The sequence below is a fragment of the Pygocentrus nattereri genome, chromosome 14, assembly GCF_015220715.1.
Source record: "Pygocentrus nattereri isolate fPygNat1 chromosome 14, fPygNat1.pri, whole genome shotgun sequence".
Taxonomy (NCBI): domain Eukaryota; kingdom Metazoa; phylum Chordata; class Actinopteri; order Characiformes; family Serrasalmidae; genus Pygocentrus; species Pygocentrus nattereri.
The window spans coordinates 38,071,034-38,093,787 of record NC_051224.1 but is presented as its reverse complement, the minus strand read 5'-3'; the positions used below and the strand labels follow the sequence as shown (position 1 = coordinate 38,093,787).

The window sequence follows — 22,754 nt, the reverse complement described above, 5'->3', positions numbered from 1 at the left end:
TGATAGGAGCCAGACGTCCACCTCTAAAGCTCCTTCACAGGAAATGAGTACATGAGTTGGTTATCAGTACGCTGACCGGTGTCGGAGACATTGATAGTTTTGTGATGATCTCTTGGCCTGAAATGTACATTGTGAGGCAAAATAGTCCCCAGAAACTTTTTTTTTTAATTTGCCACCATCTGCCCATCATCAACATTAAATAAAAGCTCATGCAGGTTCGCTGGTGGTTTCGGATCGTAACTAAAAGGGCTTTATTTGCATTGTACACATCATATCTCCTGGTTGCTATCCCCACACTCATGTGGTTTCACATCAAACCACTCTGAATGGCTTTACATCTCAGGGACTGGATTATGTAGGAGGCATGAGCTTATATCAAGCATTATATCGCAAAAAATGACCAATGCCATGATCAGAAGCACTCCGTGTGTACCGTTCCTGCTGTGGAGAACAGGCCAAGCTTCGGTTTTCCAGAGCAATGAACCTTCTCACATAATGTGTATTTTTCTCTCCAACGTCTTAGCGGCTGTATGAGGTGGCCGGTGCGCTACATGCTAATGCCACCCAGATTTGCAGACCACAGAGCTGATCTTTAACCTTCTTGGTGAGGGTGAGTAAGAGAAATCTAAAAGGAGACGGAGTGAGATAAAGGTAAAGGAAATGGTAGACAGGAAGAAGGAGCTTGCTGCTAAAGACCGCAAGTTTCAGTTTTGCAAAGTAGCTTTGCCTAAAAGGGGTTTTAGCATCAGACTCCACATGTTCGTCTCATGTCTGTGTCTGATCCGCTCGTACCAGCACAACACACCACCTAACTAACACACCACCACCACCACGTCAGCGTTACTGCAGTGCTGAGAATGATCCACCACCCAAATAGTACCTGCTCTGTGAGGGTCCATGGGGGTCCTGAGCACTGAAGAACAGGGTAACAGAGTATCAGAGAAACAGATGGACTACAGTCTGTAACTGTAGGACTACAGAGTGCAGCTATACAGTAAGTGGAGCTGATAAAGTGGACAATGAGAGTAGAAACGAGGATGTAATATGAATGTTGTGCTAAAAATGTTCAACTTCTGCACTGGAGTTCCTCACCAATGGAGCTGTTTTGCCCTCTGCTGGCCACTACATGCAAAGGCCTGCTGTAAAGCCAGTGTAGACAAAGTAAGAGGTGTAGCTTAACTCAAGAGTCCTCAGATGAATGAACATCAGAAGACACTGTTGTCAGTGCTTTCAGGATGAGTTCAAAGTGTGTCTAATGTATTCGTTTATATTTTGTACACAGCACCAAAGAAACGCTCAAAGTTTAACATGTAACATTTAATAAATTAATCATTTACAGAATGTTTTACTAAGCTTATTGGTACTGAAGAAGACTAAATTACATTGCTAGCATGTGTAAACATTATAAAATCACTTGGAAAAATTATTAATCTACTAAGATTACAAAAATACACGTACATATGATACAAAATGCTCATACTAAAATGAAAACAACACATCAGGACAGGATTCTAACATTGAGTCACATAATATGGTAAAGTCAAGGCCTTCTAAAACCATTTCATGTGACGGCTTGTCATTTCCAACCATAAGAATCGTTTCTGGAGTCAATTTAGCTGAAGATATTTTCTAGTTTTGGATCAAGATTGACGAGAGTTCAGAAAAAGGCCCAAGGAACTTCTGCTTTAGCCCTGAGCTGCCTTACGCTTACTTTGACAAACAGCAGCTTCCTCTTTAGCATTGCCGTTGCAAGTGAACTGCCTAGTTGATGTTTATAGACAGTAACCGCAGTGGAAGTGAAATTCAGTGCTCTGCTTCAGAGCGCCATTTCTTGGAACACTACAATTAAACATGACAATCGTTTCTCACACCTCCACAGATGACTACACCGAGCAAACCTCGCCAAGCCCCAGAAAGGCCACCCGTAGCCTCAGCAGCGTATGGGAAGTGAAAAAGCGGCCGAGAAGCGCAGCCGCTGTGCTAAACCACAGCTTGGTCCACTGAAAAAAAAGTTAAGCTAACCTCTTGTTTGACATTTTAATGGTGCAGCTAGTGCTAACGCAGGCATGCTAACGTGGCTAGCCGTGGAACCGTGGACGTTCGGAACCACGAATCAGCTCGCTGTCATTTGGTGGCGTTGATGAACCTGGACTGGACTGGCTTAATGGGGTCACTAGAAATCCTGTCTTTCAGCTTCATTTGAAGTGTCTTGACTGCCTCTCTTTCCATTGCATACGCTACACGGGCACATGCGAAGTAAAGGTCACACCAACAGTCAGATCAAGATCAGAAGCCCACCGGCTCTTCGCGCCAGGGTGGGTAAAGGATCCCATGGTGTTGCATAAAGAAGAGAACAACTCTGTCATCGTTGGAGGGAAACGATATCAGCTAATCAACACAGATGTGAACAGTGTTAGCCTTTAGGTAACTTTAGCTAATGTTAGCCCTCTACTGCACGATGTTGCCTCAGGGCAACAAACTCATTTTCCTCACGTTACAATAACATTAAGCATATTTAAAGACAATAACAGGGGTAATCATAAAGGGAAGAGTTTGAGTAAGTCAACAAAAGCAGGCACTTGGTCATACGAGCTCTTATTGGCCACATTTAAACCTTTTTTAACGTTCAGTATGAAGTTTTTTTGTTATGAGAATTTGCAGAACTATGTTTGTTGCCTAGAAGCAACACTGTGTGACAGAGGAATGGATCTATCCAGTCACAGTCCAGGTCTCAGCACAGATTTACATAATGTCTTCCCATTGCCTCACCATGTTGCCTCAAGGAAACAGACTCCAAAAAGATCCCTGCATGATTTAAAAAAATTTTTTTGAATTTAATAACTGGGACAGATGATTAATAATCAGTATATATTATTTTATAAGTATATAATGTAATAATCAAAGAAAGTGAGGTTATTAAATTGCTTTCATAATGGATGCAATAGAGGGCTAACAGCCAAGAAATAAGCAGTCATCCCCCTAACGGAGATGCAAACAGACGGTATAGCTTTACTCTCTGATTCTGATTTAAATGACGTTTGAATGGAGAATCATAAATGTTAAATATCAGAGTGAATGACGTGGGGCAGAAAACGACGTCGTTTTTCGACAGGCGTGATTCTGTAAGTTTGCTGGTGCAGTTAGTTCAGAGTTCAGCTCAAGTCCTGAAACCCCTGCACTGCATAATGGTGGTTACCTGGTTAAAATTCCTGATATTATTAGCTGATTAATTCCTTCCTTGAGCTGAATGAGGTGTGAACAGCAGTGAGAAACACTAAACTATACAGTGCAGCGGCTCCAAACCTGGAGTGAAAACACTGAATTTAAGACCTGTGTGTCTCTCGTCTCACGGCTTCTGTCACGTCTTGCAGGTGAATCATTCACAAAGCACAGCTAGTCAAAGGCGTCGTGCAGCGCAGCCACTCTCTGATTCAGTCCTTAAAATGGCAATGACTATACAGTGTTATGCCATGTGAAAAGAGGATAGCCAATCAAATGGCTTGGAAAGCAGGCACTGTTCAATTTTTGCATCAAAGACTTCTGGAGCAAGTACATTTGGTGAGCTTTGCGGAATTTACATCCAGGGTACAATCCAAGCCATTCACACCTGATTTTCATCTATATGAAAACCATGGTATGGATTGGATTAAAAGCAGTTTGGACTTAATAAGAAAAATGCTAATTCAGTTCGTGTCTACGAATGGAATGTCATTTTTCCTGAGACAAATCCAAATCTAGGACAAGCCAGGAATCAGCAGTCCGTCGAGTCACTCCGCTGCTGCCTACCCATTCCTGGTTATAACTTGTACACGTAAACACTTATTGAAGCTCATTGGTGGGGCTCTGCGCTGCTGTTGCTGATGACTTTTCTTTTCCGCGCGGACACCAGGTCGTAGAAGGGGTCTTTGGTGATGCACGCTCTGAGGAGTGACAAGCACATAAAATAGGTCTTATTAGCTATTCATTTATACATCTATACATATAGCACTGACACTTTGTTTATACATCCATACATACTGCATATGGCACTGCCACTTGTTTAGACACCCATGCATGTACAACTATTAACACATGTTATCGTTTACAGTGTTTAGTCACTCAGTTCATTCAGTGGACGTGAAAGGCACCTCTGCACTCTCACCTGCATAAAATCTGTGCGATTTTACTTACTTATTTTCATACAGCACTTTGTATTTTATGGTTGTTTTAGTATGCTTTAGTGTATTTATGCATCTGTATATATATAACCGCTACCAACCTCATCTCCTTCTTGCCCTCCTTCCCTTCTCTACCCCGCTATTACCCTTTGGCCTCCTTTAAGGCCTGACTATGCTTTGACATGTTCTATGTACCTCATTATTTGTAAGTCGCTTTGGATAAAAGCGTCTGCTAAATGTAAATGTAATGTAATGTAATGTAATATATATATATATATAAGATAGATAGATAGATAGATAGATAGATAGATAGATAGATAGATAGATAGATATAATCATTCAGAGCCAAATTGCAAATGCTGCCCAATTGACCTCTCCGTGCGAGGGAACATCAGTTGAGCAGTACAGAATGAGATGTGCATTTTTGTGTCTTAGTGAGGACCAAATGTTCCCAGAACTGATCTTTTTCTAAAATTGCAACTTGATTTGGAAGGATTTAGGATTAGGTTTGGGTGCAGGCACAGCATTACTCAGCTACCTGATGGCTTCGACCCAGTCGGTTCGCTCCTCAGCAGAAGCGGCGCTGATCTTGTAAGACTGATGCTTCCCCACCACCACCCTGCCGTCCGGATCAGTCTTACACGCCTTTATCTTCTGCCCTTTAGGATTAAAGAGCTCCAGACAGAACTGCACACACACACACACACACACACACACACACAAAGAAAATATTTAGCCCTTAAAGTGAATAACTCATAAAAGTTGTTGAATAATTGAAAGTAGATGTTAACTAATTAATAGTAAATATTAAATCATTTATAGTCAATATTATATTTATAGTACATAGTATTAGTAGATTGTATATAGTATTCTCAGTAGCTACTGAATAATTTAAACTCTATATTGAATCATTCATAACAGATTTTAAATAATTCATAGATTTTGCTATATATGTCATAGTGATATGAAATAATACATAGTGCATATTAAATCATTTATGGTTAAAACTCACAGAAGATACTTAAAAATGAGTAGATGTTTATTAATTTATGGTAGATACTGAATAATTTGTAGCATTTACTACATATTATAATATGTCATGCATAGTATATAGTATATATTTTATTCTTTATAGTAGATATTTGATTCACAGTAGAAAGTGAATAAAGTATATATTTAATAATTCCTAGCTGATTTTTAAATAAATCATTGTAAATACTGAATAATTAATACTAGATATTGAATCATTTGTAGTAGATACTTATTAGCTACTTAAAAATGTATAATGGGTACTTAAGAATTTATAGTAGATACTGAATAATTCATACTGGTCACTAAATACTATATTTAGTATTTATACAGTACAGTATTATAATACTAAATACTGTATGTCATAGTAGATATAAAATAATCCATAGTAGATATTAAATCATTTATAGTAGAAAATAATTCATAGTAGATATTAAATCATTTATAGTAGAAAATAATTCATAGTAGAAATTGAATAATCTGTGGTCGATTCTGAATAATTTGTAGTAGATACTTTAAATTTTATAGGACTTGCTTAATAATTCATAGCAGATATGGAATAATTTCCAGTAGATGTATGTCTTAAAGTTAATATCTGAATAGTCAGTCTAGAGTTAAAGAAAACAACAGAAGTTCTGTCCTACACTAACCACACAGGGATTTGGCAAATCTACCCACCAGAAAGGCTCAACTCTAACCACAAGTAGACGTTTTCTGCCACTCTTGTATTAGTGACATGCTGCCAGGTGTGGCTGACTCAAAAAGCAGAATCCTTCTGACTCACATTACTCAGTCTCAGTCTCACTTCTGTTATGAAACGGTAAATCAGGGGTCCAAGCACCACCCCCTGCACATCCTGAACATCTACCCCTTTCAACACACCTCGAGCAAATGTTCAGCATCCTGAAGACCTTGATTAGGTGAAGGTAAGTTTGGAGGATTTGTTTCTTTAGCCCTTCGGTCAGTTTCCTTTACTTGTGGACTTCCCCTCCTCCCTCCAGAACTTAAAATGAGTGTTCGCTGGATGTGTGGGTGTGATACATTTCAAAAATGGCACAGACTAATCCCTTCCAACACTTTCAAACATAGCTTTAGCACAACATATTGTCCGAGCCTGACCTGAACCACGCCATCAGCTTTTGAGTGGGGAACAGACCCGAGCATGAAAAAACTCTGTTTGAAACGGGCCTGAACTGGGCCATCATCACCCAAAGAGCTGGATAAAACCTGATGGGACAGCAGCGGCTACCGTGCAGTGGTAATAATAGCCGCCATGGAAAAAACGAAACATCAAAGATGTCAACCAGTTCATTATAATAAAACAATCTGCTCTCCAAAACAGTCTCAACAAATGAAGTTTTAACAGATTTATGTTGGATAAACATTCATAGTGAACGTACAACATAAAAATGCTCCTCTTAATAGACTAAGTGTCCAACTGGCTGCACTAAAGTGTGCTTTCCTGAACACTTTGCATGGCCCTTTGCTCACAAGTGTGTGCTTTGTAGACCACTCGTGTGGGTGACTCCAACGCAACAGATAAAATCAAATATATATTTGAAGGAAGTGGAAATAGGAAGGAAGAATAAAGTAAGGGGGAGGCGTACCGTGAATGTGAACCTGGTTCGAGACTAATATATATTTGGAAAATGATGTCAGAACCTGGTGGGACCCGACAGACAAATATTTCATGGCTCCCAAGTGGCCCAACCGTCTGAGCGTCGGCTGTATTATCAGGAGATCGTGAGTTTGGTCCCTGCTGATGCTACAGCTGTCTGGGGCTGGGAGTCCAAGAGAGCACTATAGGCCTCGCTCTCTGGGTGGGCACTATGCCCCCCTCCCTGCCCCAATCACCCAGTGAGATGCTAGTCAGCACAGGCATCTGTAGCATAACTAGTGATTAGTGTTTTCCTCCAAGCACGCTTGGCTGTCCAATGACGTTGCGCAGCATTTTGAAAAGAGGTGGTGGCGCTTCCCAGGTCTCAGAGGAAGCCTGTGCTAGCCTTTGCCCTCCTAGTGCTGCTGGTATCGTGATTGGGGGAGTCCTAACTAGTGGGTGGAACTGGTTAAAATTGGAGGAAACAAATGAAAAATATATATATTTCAAGCTCCACTGGGGACATAATTAACAGACTGGCCGGTAGAAAACTCCTTCGATCCCTCGACCCCTTTGTGTATTAGAATTCCTTTGGGAGGGGTTCTCAGGGGTGGGTTCTAGGAATGGGAGCTAGAGCCTTTTTGGGTAACATATCTATACATTTTTTTAGTTATTTAAAATCAACAATCATGGGGCCTTTGACTTATGGAGGCCCTAGTGGGCTGCCTTCATTTGTCTAGTGCAAATACCACCCCTGGGCGTTCCCCCGAGGTCAAAAGTGGAGGGGGAGTCCACTACAGACAAAAGATCAAAGTGTATATATGAGCATTAGAGCATAGCAGTACCTGTTTATGTGGGTCGTCCACTTCCCTCACACACAGGTTCTCCAGGGGGATGATCCCTATAGGCTCCTTGTCCTAAGACAAACAGAGAGGCTAATCAGTATCACTAGTTACGTAAGCGCTTGTTGCGTCACTCTCCCTGATGAAGGCCTGCACCAAAATGCTTGGAAGGGTTTTTGGACATTTATCCAAAAGATGTGGTGCAATATGTGCTTTAAATTTCTAGTTCATTTCTACTTTTGAATGACTATAATAAGAGCATTTCATTAGACAGTCGGCACTATTTTGAGCCGTGTTTCCTATTCTGAATTTTTTTATCCTTTATTTATATTTAAGAAAGCTAGACAGGTATCATACTCACCGTGGTGTACTGAAAGTAGTACAGGCAGCTGTCTGTTAATATAAACCACCTCCTCTTCCACGTTTTCACTCTGCCCCCTATAGGACAGGAGGTGGAACATTATGCGTCAGGTGCCATAACAAGCCTTCCATTGGTATTCCAGGTGGTTCAGTACAATGCTACGCTATGGCTAATTAGGCACAAACACCACATGTTCCAAATCAGTTCTAATCTCATTTTTTAAACAGAATGGTTTAAGCAGTCCACTCACCCTCTTTCAGAAGCCAACCCTCACGGTCAGGATTGAAGAAGGTGTGAGTGAGATCATTCCCATCATCCTCTGGAATTTTAAACGGCTCGTTCTTAATGCTCTCGTACAGTTTCTGAAAAGGGTTTTGGGAAAAGACTTAATAAAAAATTGATTTCTAAAAACGGAATAAATGCTTAAAATTTATGGACTATAAAATTATAAAATTTAGACTTGTTGTCCATTCTTTAGGCGACTTATTCAGTACCTACTATCTAGTATGAATTTTTCAGTACTGGTTCTGAATTATTCTGTACTTACTATGAATTATTCACTATCTGCTGCAAATTATTCAGCAACAATTATGAATTATTCAGTAACTACTATGAATTATTCAGTAACTACTATGAATTATTCAGTATCTACTATGAATTATTCAGTATCTACTATGAATTATTCAGTATCTGCCATGAATTATTCAGTTACTGCTATGAATTATTCAGCAACTACTGCAAATCTGATTCAGAAGTGCATACCTCCTGTCCTGTAGGGCCAATGTCTAGCTTGGTGTTTGCCCAACTCAGACACAGCAACTAAACTTGACAATTAACAGATGAGTGTAATCAGGTGTTTGTGAGCCGGTAAATCATCAAATTGTGCTGGACACCGGCTGTCCAGGACCGGAGTTGTGCACCTCTTACCTAATGTGCATGTTTTGTCATTTTTAAGGGTTGAAATGTGGAGCCAGATGCAGAATTTCAGAATTTATGGGGTTAATGTTTCAAATCTCGGTGGACTTTGTCTGCATTGTGCATCCCTCACCATGAGGAGGTCATTTGGAAGGTCCCCGCCGTTGTTGATGCTTCGGTTCATGCTGATGAAGCGCTCCAGCGTTGGCTTGTCCTTTACATTCGGATTGTGCAGGCTGGTGTTCAGCATGATGATGGCAAAGGACAGAATGTAACAAGTGTCTGTAACAGAAACACAAAAGTTCTGACAAAACTGAAATCTACACAACCCTCCACCCCCAAAAGAGTCAGTCAGATAAGACTTTGGTCCTGTTTTCCAAATAACAGTGTGTCTGCTGGTGGGAGGCCTCAGGGGAAATTTGTGATTTTTATCCCAAACTTTCTGAATCAGAAGCCTCTCTGTGGTTTTCTGTACCAAACATCCTTCTGAACATGAAAATGTACCTAACCACGTTTTGCGGACCTCTACTTGTGGCCTACTTTCAGTATAAGTGGCTGATGTTTTGAGAAGCGACTGGAGGTTACGGTGTAGTTTGGTTTCAGTACCGAGGAGGGGACATTATGAAGGACATTGTATATGCAGGTCTGTTTTTAATCTCATGGTACTGTTGACACAATTTCTTACGTGCCGAATATAAGCAGCTAGAGCTGTAAGTTAACATTAAAGGTGCTTCCCTTTATTGTAAGCCTAGTCACCTAATGTCACCATTTATCTGGTAATCCGGGGCCAGAACATGATGATGAGTTAGAGCCAATGGAAAGGATTATCTTCTCATCAGAAAACTTTCCATCTCCTTAACTTTACATCTCCTTTCTTCCTTTGAACAATTCAAGCAAATTTCTTTGCCCCTACAGATTTCGAATGTTTGAAAGAGGAGATGGGGCAAACACTGTATTTTAAAAAGTGCAACCTCTGTCAACAAATAGTTAGTTTTCCCTACAAGACCAGACACCTGTACTGATGCCAGGGGCTGCTGTACCTGTGGACTGAAAGACCCCCACGTTACAGGTGCAGTATCTCTGAGCAAAAGCTTCCATCATGCGATCGATTTTCTGGGCTTCTCCAGGAAGCCGGAAACTCCACAAGAACTGCCTGCAGGCCGCAGAGGAGAAGGATCAGGAATCAGAACTGTTCAACAGTATTTGTTCTATTTAACACTTTAAAGCATCATATTTTACATGATAGTGTAACACGACTACAATAATGAGCAGACTTCTGTATGTTAACGGACGGACAGCACCCACCGTAAAGCCTGCACAAGGTTCAGGTCTGAAAACTCATGGAGATCTACAAAGGCTTTCAGTATCTGAAGGTGGAATTCCTCCCTAAACACACACAGACACACAATATCACACATTAACCTCACAGTAGTGGAAATGATTGCAAGCCAATGATTTACAGACAACACCTAATATATTCACGAATAGCATATAATAACATGATAGAGCATGACTGTCGGTGAGTTAACCTCCCTCTCCACAGGAACACACTGAACTAAGAAAATAGCACAACAGTACTGGAATATATTGGAATAAACTGCTTTTATAGACAAAAGGGGCAAATATAGTTGTTTAATCCAGTATGAATCTGCAGTGTGTAGTTTTACAGTCTGACTGTAATAATTGTGGAGTGATTTTAATCCAGTATGAATCTGCAGTGTGTAGTTTTACAGTCTGACGGTAATAATTGTGGAGTGATTTTAATCCAGTATGAATCTGCAGTGTGTAGTTTTACAGTCTGACTGTAATAATTGTGGAGTGATTTTAATCCAGTATGAATCTGCAGTGTGTGTAGTTTTACAGTCTGACTGTAATAATTGTGGAGTGATTTTAATCCAGTATGAATCTGCAGTGTGTGTAGTTTTACAGTCTGACTGTAATAATTGTGGAGTGATTTTAATCCAGTATGAATCTGCAGTGTGTGTAGTTTTACAGTCTGACTGTAATAATTGTGGAGTGATTTTAATCCAGTGTGAATCTGCAGTGTGTAGTTTTACAGTCTGACTGTAATAATTGTGGAGTGATTTTAATCCAGTATGAATCTGAATGAAATTACACAGATACTTCATCCTGAACTAATCACATCCCAAATTACATTAACTATACCTCCTCAGGGAAAACTAATCCACCTCCAGTAGGGCATTAATTGTAAAAAAAATGTTTAACCACTAATCATCAGAAATCATCATTGTCATACCTTTCCCCAAGGAAGTTGCCAATAGCAGTTTTACTGAGGCCTTCTTCCTTGTAGAGAAACTCCGCCACTGCTTCTGGAGTATTGTCCAGCAGATCATTATTCTGCAGGTACTGGATGCCCTATAGTGAGACACAGGCACAGATAGAGTCAGAGTGCCTTGAGCTATAATGCTGTGACAGGACCAGACCAATGAAACCACAAGCCTGACTGAAAACCTCACATACATCCAATGTGTTAACATGAAGTACGTGGGTTTGTTTTCCACTTTACAGTTTCCATTAAAGCTGTTTTACCTTCAGTACGTTTATAAACCAATACCTGTAATGTATATATATATATATATATATATATATATATATATATATATATATATATATATATATATATATATATCTTCAAAATGGTAACTTTACAGAAGAAGGAAAAACATGCATTATTTTCAATAGAAGTCAATGTAATCAGAATTTTTTCCAAGTCATTTTTGTCCATTTATTGTGGTCCATCCTTCATTTACACACAATGTAAAGGCCAACATGCATTCAAATGATGTCAAAAAACTGAAAATCGATAAAAATGGTACAAGGTTTTATATATACATATATATATATATATATATATATATATATATATATATATATATATATATATATATATATATATATTTATTTATTTATTACCTAATATATATATATATATAACCAGTGAACAATATCCTAAATTACATAGAAATAAAGTGGATTGATTTTCCTTCTTATTAAGGCAAAACACTACAATAGGAAATGACTTTAATCTTTATATAAACTGCAATCACAAAAATGCCAAATCTCAACAGAAACATGCTTATTTTAGATTTATTCTAATCTGTTATTCTCCACTTGCAAATTTCCAAATGTTGGCAAATTTAATAAAATTGTTTTCATTGTTTTGCTGACTTATTTAAGTTAAAAAGAAAAGGTAACACATCTTAATATATTCAAATACGGCATTATTTATGCTCATTTTATGCATATATAAGTGTTTCAATAGGAAAAGTACTTGTAAGAAACTTGTAAAACAGCTGTGAAAGATTCTTTGTGGTATAATTGTTTTTTTTTTCTTTTTTCAAAAGACCCAATTCACCTGTCTCACTTTTTGGCAGATGGAAATTAAAATCGTTGTACGTTTTGCTTTTCAGTCAAATGTTACAGTTGTGCTTTTACTGTTTTGCAAGTATTATGACGTCATATGTTCACTATTTTGAATAATACCGCTGACATTTATGTGAATTTAAAGTCCCTTAAATGCAGCACTTCTCTTTTCTGAAACATCCCTGCCGGTTTTTCAGTGCATCTGTTCTTGAGCAACACAGGATGTGGTTCTGTCATTTGCTTGCTTTCTTTTTTTTTCACTCTCTCTTCCTCCAGCTCTTTCTTTAACCTCATTTTCTTCCAGTCGTGTGCAGAGGTTTGAAAAAAAGCCAGTCAAATTATGTTTTGTTGACTTATTTAAGTTAAAAAAAATGGTAACACATCTTAATACACTAAAATATGGCATTGTTTGTGCTCATTTTAGTGCTCAGTCTCTATTTATTGCTTAGTTTAAGATATTACAAATGAAAAAAAAAATACAACATAAAATATAAAACGTGTCCTAATTTTTTGCACACGCCGCTTTTTATGTTTTTTTTGTTTATTTTTTTCCTCCAAATATATTCAAATCAACAATAGCATGTTATTCCACCCATTTGGAACGCAGTCGGGAATCTCGGGCTATTTGCCTCATTTTTTTCCACAACTTTTCCAACCTGGACAAACCTCGAAGCACTTGCCTTCACTGGGTCCATGTTAAATTTCTTCTTCCCGCACAGGAACCTCTTCGCCCTCACGACGTTCTTACTGAAGGGGAACGAGATCAAATTCACAGTTCAGAGATAAGGGAGTAAAGGGAAAACCGGACAACATGACGGTGATTCGTGTCACTCAAACTTATCATGAATGACCGCTTTGCTATCTTCCATCTGGGCTTATCAGAAGGCTGTGACGACATCATTCGAGCCGCTCGTCACGTCACACATGGCTGGTTGGAAAATTTATTTGCTCATTAATCTGTTTCATCATTTTCTGCGGCTGTTCTGTCCACGTACGCTCCTGGCTGTGGCCTATTTGAGGTTCAGCTGCTTCTTGTAAACTGTCTACTGATGAAACAGGAAGCACGTACCCGCACACGGAGCACCAACTCACCTCAGATATCCGGGCTGCGAGGCAAGCAGTACTACACGACCCTGAGTGTGGCCTTTACACTGCAGTCTCTCTTTCAAAGTGGAGAAAAACACAAAGCAAAGAAGTCCTGGACATTGTTTCGAATACATTTTAATATTGGCAATTCCTTCCTCCAGAAAAAGTAGTTCCAGCATGTGGTTGGTGGACTGATGGTGGAAAACGCATGCTACAAGAAGATATAATCGCACCTTGTATGAGTCCATGCCTCTACTGACCAATCCAAGAGTGGCAGTGGCAAAGAAAAACTCCCGAAGATGTACTTGGAAGAATTAGTGGGAATGTAGAGACACTACAACCAAAACTATGCAACTATATTATAGTGATGTCATCAATCCATATTGGTCACCATAGCCCCTTTCACACTTGAACTTTTGAGCAGGAATCTGGTAATGAAATGAGGAGGGTCTAAGGCAGACGCGAAGTCGAAATCCTGTTGAGATGCATGCAAATGCCAGAGAACAATTCCCAACAGAACAGCTCCCACAAAATTCCCAGGATGGTTCATAAGTGATCAGAAGCCAATACATTCCAGAAAAAGACAACGCCAGCAAAGCGAAGTGGTGTTAAGGAGCCCCGCTCGTAACATTCTGTATAAGTCCAAATAATGCGTGGCCACGATTTAGTATGGCATGGGAACAAGATAATTAAGTCATGGCCATGCAACTCGAAAAGTTGAATGTTTCTTTGATGCCTTCACAGCTTCCGGGCCGTTTAGGTAGAAAAGAACACCGTTTATGGCGTTGGGTCCTGTGCTCAGCAAAAATTTCCAGAATCCTTTGAATTCTCAGCTGGTTTAGTGGTCAAAATATGAATATTCCTATATCCGATATTGCTACAGTCAAGCTAACACTGAACTGTTTAAACACACTGAACTGATGGCGCATGAAAGTAAGTGTACTAATGAACACAGTTACCAAAGTAATTTTACACGTCTGACCAAGCTTGCTGGTTGGCGTGGGATATTGTTTTATTCGTTGTGCAGTGGTGCTACGTAGCAACATTCATATTCCTTAAAGAGTCACTTATTTGTACCGTAGAGCAGAACGGCGAGAGCAGTCTTCATTATCTGGGCATGACACCAAGTAAAGAATGATGACACGCCTTCAAGCCTATAGAGGAGATTTTGACTAATCATGCTGAGTTGACTTCCTGTTTAACAGACTTTCATAGCAAATCTGAATGATGCAAAGCTTCAACATTAGCAGTAAAGCTATGCCAGTAATGCACAAATCTGCCTTGTAAATTTGGTGGTCATTAAGGTATTTCTAGGCTGTTGGTATGGAATCTCTGGTGGTTGATAAGCTGGTGCTGAGCGGCATCTCAGATGATTGCTATGGTGTTGCTTCGCATCCCTGGTGGCTGCTATGATGTTGCTAGGCTGTGGCTAATGTATTCCAAGTGGTTGCTATGCTTTTTTTGGCCATTGCTATGGTATCCCAGGTGGCTGCTATGATGTTGTTTGGCCATTGCTGTGATATCTCAAGTGGCTGCTATGGTGTTGCTTGGAAGTGGCTGTGGTATTCCAGGTGGTTGCTATGGTGTTGCTATGGCAAACCAGGTGGTTCCTAAAGTGTTGCCTGGCCATTGCTATGGTATCCCAGGTGGCTTCTAAGGTGTTGCTTGGTCATTGCTGTGGTATTCCAGGTGGCTTCTAAGGTGTTGCTTGGCCATTGCTGTGGTATTCCAGGTGGTTCCTAAAGTGTTGCTTGGCCATCGCTGTGGTATTCCAGGTGGTTGCTATGGTGTTGCTATGGTAAACTAGGTGGTTCCTAAAGTGTTGCTTGGCCATTGCTGTGGTATTCCAGGTGGCTTCTAAGGTGTTACTTGGTCATTGCTGTGGTATTCCAGGTGGCTTATAAGGCGTTGCTTGGCCATTGCTGTGGTATCCCAGCTGGCTGCTATGATGTTGCTGGGTTGTGGCTATTGTGGTTGCTAATATGTTTGTATATATGTGCTAGTATATTCGTATGAGTCTGCATGTATTGTCTATGAGGGTCAGTGTGAGAAATGTCTTTTGTGACCTCATTTGTGCCAGTTAGATTAAAAATGTTTCAACATTCTGCCATTCATTTCTGATGGGAAAAAATGATGTTGAGCTGCAGGAAAATCCTACATGTTCCATAAGCACAAGCCCACTATGACTATTCCAATATAGGCTCTATGTTCCTGCCAAATTTTGTGGTTCTAGCGTGAAAGCTGTGACCCGTGAAAACAAAGAAGGTCAAGCCAACTTAATAAATGACACGGAGAATCAAAGAGCACTAATGGCTAAAACTTTAAACTCAAGCTGGGAATCGATAGTGAGCATCTCATCTTCTACACAGTCAGCTAAGCTGAGAAAAAATAAAAATACTCACTTCTCCTGGTTGGACTCCATGGTGTGGATTTCAGTCAGCACATTTTCAATGTCCAATCTGATTTTCTGTCAAAGGCAGTGGAGGAGGAAGCTCAATCAGAGGTCATTCATATGCTATGCTGGCCATTCATTTTAACCTAGAAACCTCTTTTTCTTTCCCTCTCTGGCCAGTTCATGAGCTCCACCTCCTTACAGCTCCACTTTATAGGTATACAGTTAAAGTCTGTTGCTGCACAGTTTATCAGCTGCCCTCTGCCCCATTCATCACCAGCCAGCTTCCGACCACAGAGTCACTGTTGCCAAATCTAATTTAGGCGGTGGTCCATTCACAGCACAGCAGCGACACTGACATGGTGTGTGTGGTGCTTGTATAAGTATATCAGATACAACAGTGGTGTTGCTGGGGTTTTCACACACATCATGGTCCCTGCTAAGTTGGGCGTGGACCACTTACCAAAAATATTTAGCCAAGTGTGTCTCTGTGGTAGGAAACTGACCACTGATGAAGATATAGCATCAACAGATGGGCTGCAGGGTATAACTGTACACAAGAAACATGGGGCTACAAGGGGGAGTAGGTCCGAAATAGTGGACAGTAAGCGTGTCGTTAAAAACAGATTATGACCAGATGACTCATGCACAAGCTTTAATGCAGCAAGCCAATCATTACTGGGAATGTTTGAGAAGCTCTTTCCACTGTATGATGAGTTCCACGCACCTTAATCAAGGAAGTGAGAGAACTGTGTATTAAAAAGAACTGTCCGTCAAAAGAATCTAAATTTACTCAATTTTCCACTCACCCCTGATATCTTTGATCAGCCAAGGTATGTCTGATGTCCAAATTTTGCTTCTTTAGTTTAAAACCAGACCTACGGCTAACAATCACTAGAAGCCAATAGTCACCCAAAACTTTTCTCTAAACATTTGTCAAGAACTTCTCCACTCAAACTGCGTCCAGGGCTTCAGTAAGGTCACGCAGACTTGACGATGTTTATAGGAAGCGGTATGGCTCACTGAGTGTATGTACATGCAGTTAACAATCCAGTAACTGCAGAAAATCAGATTTTATCAGTAATCTGATCAACATATTTTCAGGCACCGGAGTAATCAGGTAATGGAAACTCCAGGTCGACGCGAGTCAGACAGTAATCAGAAGAATCACACAGAAGAAGACGTGACGTAAACGTGATGTAAAACTCAAACTTCATGACACGGCTTCTAAAAACACGTTGTGCCACTTTATCTGAAGATATGAACATACATCATCTAGAAGATGAAGAATATTTAAATATATAAAAAGATATATATTCACAGAAGCAACAAAACCATCTAACAGCCATGTAGTTTATAGTTTATAGTATAGTCCTACTGCTTCCTCAACTACATCAAGAATCTGAGCGACCGTAATGAATAGCTGGAAATAGTTTGAGGGAGTTGAGAGAAGTTTAGAGGATCTATTCATGGAAAAGATTTGGGTTACTATTAACTCAGAGTCTGTTAGCAACTTTAGTGTTGCAGCTCCAGTGCTAAATGAAAGAAGCAAAATTTGGACACCGAACATGTCTTGAATGATCCACTACATCCAGGGTGGAGCTAGAGGAATGTTTTTTGCCCTTGGAACTAGAGAAATAGCATTAAAATACAAGCCCAAATTGGTCCTTGAGGGTTGTTTACTTGACATGTATACCTACAGCATGAATTTACAGAAAACATGCGCAGCCTTTCAATGCACGTGGCAGAATGCTTGTCCAATTGTTTTGTTCACGGATCAGTTTAAGTCCAAAATCTTTATTTATGACATGCAGTGAGATGTTTAGTCCACACCCTGCGTTTGATTGGCTTTGGTAAGTGAGCCATAGCCAATGAGATTCCATCACTCGGAGATTTTAAGTGCACAAACTGGGGGAAAATGGCTGTGTTAGTTAAGTTGCCACAGCCAACAGGACTTTCTGATTCAGAGAACGTCACAGTGGGAGTGTTTATGGGCAAAAACCTTATGGTTCTGTCCAAAAAAAAACAAAAAAATAACAAAATAAAAGTGCAAAATGCAGAAATATGCGCAAGTGTGTCAGTGTTGGTCTTAAAAGGTTAAACAAAAATCGGATTCCTCATCCAGAGAGGCCATGAAGTTGTTATAATTTGATATTTTCTGGACTGTTATCTTGAGATCATGTCTTATTTGTCTTGTGATCTCAGATAACAAAAGCTGCTTTTTTCAAGATAATTTGACAAGTGCAGAAAATGACCTCATGTAAGACCTCCCTGGACGTCTGGACTAGTTTCTAAATGAACAGCATACATCAAATAAAGAGGTACATCAGAAACCGTAAGTACCTGGATGTCATCTAGAATGTCGTTCTTGTGGACCCTAATGCCTTCAGTCGGTTTCTTTTCCATCTGGCTGAAACCTTCTGGAGCTGTGGACGACATCAGCAAACAAGCAGCACAACTAAGCAACACGTTCACCTTTGAAAAGTCACATGTGAAATATCTGCAGAGTTGCTGACTCATAGTTTTATATCTCAGGCTAAAGTCATGCTTGCTTCCCTCTCGTTTACCGTAAGTGCTTTGAATTAATGTATTCAGCGCTAAAGCTTGATAAAAGCCTGTTTACATTTCCTACTATTTCAGCTGAAGCCATTCACTGCTAGACTAGAGTAATAGGCACTTACTGGACACCAATACTTGCAACTGCATACCACCAAACTTTAGTACACAGCAAATGCAATAAAGTCCCATTCATTTAAATGAGCTCAACAGGATCTGCGGCTGATTTAGTGTGATGCTGCAGTTGTTCCTGGTTAAATCACTGTGCTTCCTCTTCAGAATGTCGTTTCCACCACTGTCCTACTCGATCCATGTGCAGCTGCCACGGTTAATCCGTTAACCGTATAAATGTCCGGAACATTTATTACACTCGTCTGTAACTTATGAATAACTCAGCCAGTTTGCAATATAGTCTACGCAGTTAATGAGTAATGACAAACTTTAAGATTTAGTAGAACTCTAAAGTCACGTGTCATTCTGTCACGCCCATATTTGGAAGTCCGGGTCAAAGCAGTTCTTCTCGTTGGGAAAAATGAGTATCATTTTCACCAGTTGCACTGCACAAATTGTTCCAGATCCAAAACATTTTGTCCTACATGCAGTTTCCCTCCTGGATTCTCCGAACTGTGAGGTCAAAACATGACTGATGCTGCATATATGCTACACCCAAGCTAACACTCGTGCTCATTGAAATGACATCACATGAAAGTAAGTCAGCTACTGAGCTTCAACACTGTTACATACTAAGGCTCCTGAGTGGTGCATTGGCCCTGTCATCAGGATATTCCGAGTTCATGCTATGGCCATCCGTGGCTAGGAATCCAAGCGAGGACAGTTGGCTAATTGGCACATAGCTAACGAGAGCAGGCATCTGTTAGCTGACTGGCTAACTTGGCGCTTTCCCCTGAGCGTGTTCCAATAACAGTGCATTAGCGGCAGTATGAACAGACGCGGTGGCGCTTCACAGGACTCGGAGGAAGCCTGTGCTAGCTTTGGCCCTCCTTGTGCTGGTAGTATCGTGTAAATGGGGGCGGGGGGGCTCTGTAAATGGATGGAAATGGAAACGACTAAACTGGGGAAGAAAATTGAGGAAAATGAGAGAAAAAAAATCAGGGAAAGTCTTTTCATTACCACATTTGAGAACGCTTGGGGTCTCTTCGTGAGGTTGCCCATGCATTGTGCAACCCGCATTAGCTTGCATGTAGCCGTAGTCAAATTTCGGCTCTTGATCAACGAGAGCAGCCAGTGATTTTTCAGAGGAAAAGCAAGACACATCAGATTTGGAACATTATAGTTGACCATAGGGTGCAATAGCAGGCCGTTCGTTGTTCCCATAGTGAAAACCGGCATAGACCCAGAGCTCCTAATACGGGGAAATACACTGAAGGGTTTTTTTTCGAGGCCTCCTGTTTAATCTTCCAGGAAATCTGGAAATCTGGAATCAGACTCTGCATGTTTTATTGCTCAGTTAAGTCCATTTTTGTTTTAACAATTACTCAATTATCAAAACAATAGGTAGAAAAGTCCACCACTAATATTGCTGACAGTTACAGTCCTAGTCCAGGTACATGCTGACACTCTGACATGCTGTAGGAGTTCAGTAAGAACGAGCCGCTTACCTTTACCCCAGAGGAAACTGTCTTTTCTCTGAGTGCCCATGCTGGCCGTGCTGGAGGGGGACTGCAGTTAAACAGGAACTTGAGTTACTTTAAAGTTAGGCCAGTTTCGGAGTGACCTCAAGGGTTTATATATGTCACTGCAGAACTACTGTGGTTTCTTCTTCTGGCTTAATCTTTATGCAAACAAAACTATCAGAGTTTTGTATGTTGTTGCTCACTTTCCAACACGTTATTCAAGGGCAGCGTTCATGCACACTTAAAAATGATGGTTCTTCAAGGGTTCTTTAGTAAAGAAAATGGTCCTATGTAGAACCGTGAACACTCAAATAACTCATTTCATGATTAAAGTGTTTCTTGCATCATGAAAGGGTTCTCCAGATTGATGGAGAATGCGTTATAGATGGTTCTATATGGAGCCTTTTTGAAATGGGTTCTATGGTTCTATGGATTCTCCAAATGTTCTTCTATTGTAACACACTTGACATCATAACAATAGAAGAACCCTTTTTGATGTGATATAGAACCCTTTTCAAAAAGGTTCTGTATGGAACCATCTACAGCACATTCTCCGTCAATTCTTTGAGTCTTCATGGTTCTCTATAGAACCATTTTCTTTACTAAAGAACCCTTGAAAACCATCATTTTAAATGTGCAAGGCGACACCACACCTTTATAAGCCTTTTATGACAACTGACATAAACCTATATAGGCCCTTATAGAGGCTTATCTCAAGAAGCCTCAGCTGTCATAACATGTCTGGAGGTTAAATGACGTTGAACATTCTGACAACTGAGGCCTTCATATGAACGAGAAGCTGAAAGAAGATGAAAATGTAGGTGTAGGTGTCAAGTAATGTAGGTGTCAGCCTGACAAATGCTTTTTGATGAGCTTTATGAGCTTCATTTTAACCCAATTGGCAAAATTTTGACAGTGTGCATAAATTATATAGAGATTAGCAGATGTAGTTAATATATTTGGCTATTATGGCTATTTGTAGGCTGTTAAAAAGGTTATAATGCAACTAAAGAACTACACAAAAGCTATTCCCTCATTTAGAAAATGAAGCACTGTAAAAATACAGCACACCACAATTCACTGTCTTTTGGAATAGCTGCTATATGGGTGTTCTACACTATATACAACTGCAATATTGATGAATTACGTAAAAAAATAGCCCATGTTGTCAATGTATTTGGCTATTAAGGCTAATTGAAAGCTGTTAAAGAGGTTTTAATGCAACTAAAGGGCTACAAAAAGACATTAACCTACATTTGGCCCATTTAGAAAAAGAAACAATGTAAAATTACAGCAAAACACAATTCACTGTCCAGTGGATCAGCTACTATAGGCATACTGTACAATATACAACTACAATATTGATTAATTATTTACAAAAATAGCCAGTGCTGTTAATGTATTTGGCTCTCAAGGCTAATTGAAGACTGTTTAAGAGGTTTTAATGCAACTAAAGGGCTACAAAAAGACGTTAACCTACATTTGACCAATTTAGAAAATGAAGCATTATAAAATGACAGGAAACCACAAGTCACTGTCCAGTGGAATAGCTTGTGTGTAGATGTACTATACTATGTAGGACTATAATACTGACAGTGTGCATTAAATATACACAAAATTAACCAATGCAGTTAAAATATTCAGCTAGTAGACTGTCAAAGGGGCTATAATGCAACAAAAGCATTACAAAAAGACATCACCCTTTATTTGACCTGTATAGAGAATAAAGCTTTGTATACTATTGACATCATATAACATATGCCCAAGACTATTAATGTATTTGGCTATTAAGGCTACTTGAATGCTACTAAAGAGGTTCGAAGGAGTATAAAAAGGCATTATCCAACATTTCACCTGTTTAGAAAATAAAGCAATTCAAGATTACAGCAAATCACAATTCACTGTCCAGGGGAATAGCTACCACATAGGTGCACGATCCTATTTAACACTATGATATTGACAGTGTGCATTAGTTATACATAAATATAACAAATGCAGTTAATATATTTGGCTAGCCATGCTATTTATAGGCTTTTAAAGAGGGTAAAATGCAACTAAAAGAAGCACTCATTTAGAAAATGAAGCAATGTAAACTTAAAGCAAATCACACTTCACTGTCCAGGGGAATAGCTATCATGAAGGTGTGATACACTAAACAGGACTGCAATATCGACAGTGTGCATTAAATATATACCAAAATATCCGATACTGCTCATATATTTGGCTAGTAAGGCTATTTGTAGGCTGTGAAAGTGGTTATGATGCAAGTAAATGACATTATCCAACATTATAGCCCTTTAGAAAGTGAAGCTTTCTAAAATTACAGCACACCAAAATCCACTGTCTAGTGGAATAGCTACTATGCAGTTGTACAATCCAGTGCTGAACGTGCTTCATAGAGTTTTGAAGTAATTGAAACAGTGAATAAAAGAAAAGATGCACTTTTTGATAAAAGAGTCGCTTACCTTCATATGTGTAACTGTGCCTCAGTGTAACTCCACCGACTGCCACACAGACATTCAGACGGAGCTGCTCGCGACACCGGACGAGAGAGACTCTCATGAACAATAGCTGACGCAGCTCTCTCTGTCTGTCTGTCTCAGTTACACACACAATGAACTCTGTATTCCTGCCTTTGTGGGATATTTTTCTGCTCTTTGGCATGTAGAGGCAGCTGTGCGCAATCTAAACCGACCCTTACCTTAACCTCAGCATCCAAATCAGCTTTCTACTCCATTAAAAGCATGTTTTACTCAAGAAGAGCAGCTAAAAGTCCCCACAAGCACTAAATGTCAGGTCAC

The 22,754-nt window shown here is 39.8% G+C and overlaps 1 protein-coding gene across 1 annotated transcript; it reads right to left on the bottom strand.

Moving 5' to 3' along the window:
- Positions 1-1,296: 1,296 nt before the first annotated feature.
- On the bottom strand, positions 1,297-22,529 carry cyth4a (cytohesin 4a). The gene is made up of 14 exons (XM_017713294.2): positions 22,419-22,529; positions 19,939-19,999; positions 18,107-18,189; positions 15,774-15,838; positions 12,966-13,032; positions 11,159-11,277; positions 10,207-10,287; positions 9,942-10,054; positions 9,035-9,183; positions 8,237-8,348; positions 7,987-8,063; positions 7,629-7,700; positions 4,696-4,844; positions 1,297-3,920 (listed from the first exon to the last, which is right to left on the bottom strand). The coding sequence occupies exons 1-14, from the start codon at positions 22,422-22,424 to the stop codon at positions 3,830-3,832; spliced, it is 1,245 nt and encodes a 414-aa protein (XP_017568783.1). The 5' UTR covers positions 22,425-22,529; the 3' UTR covers positions 1,297-3,829.
- Between the last annotated feature and the right edge of the window lie 225 nt (positions 22,530-22,754).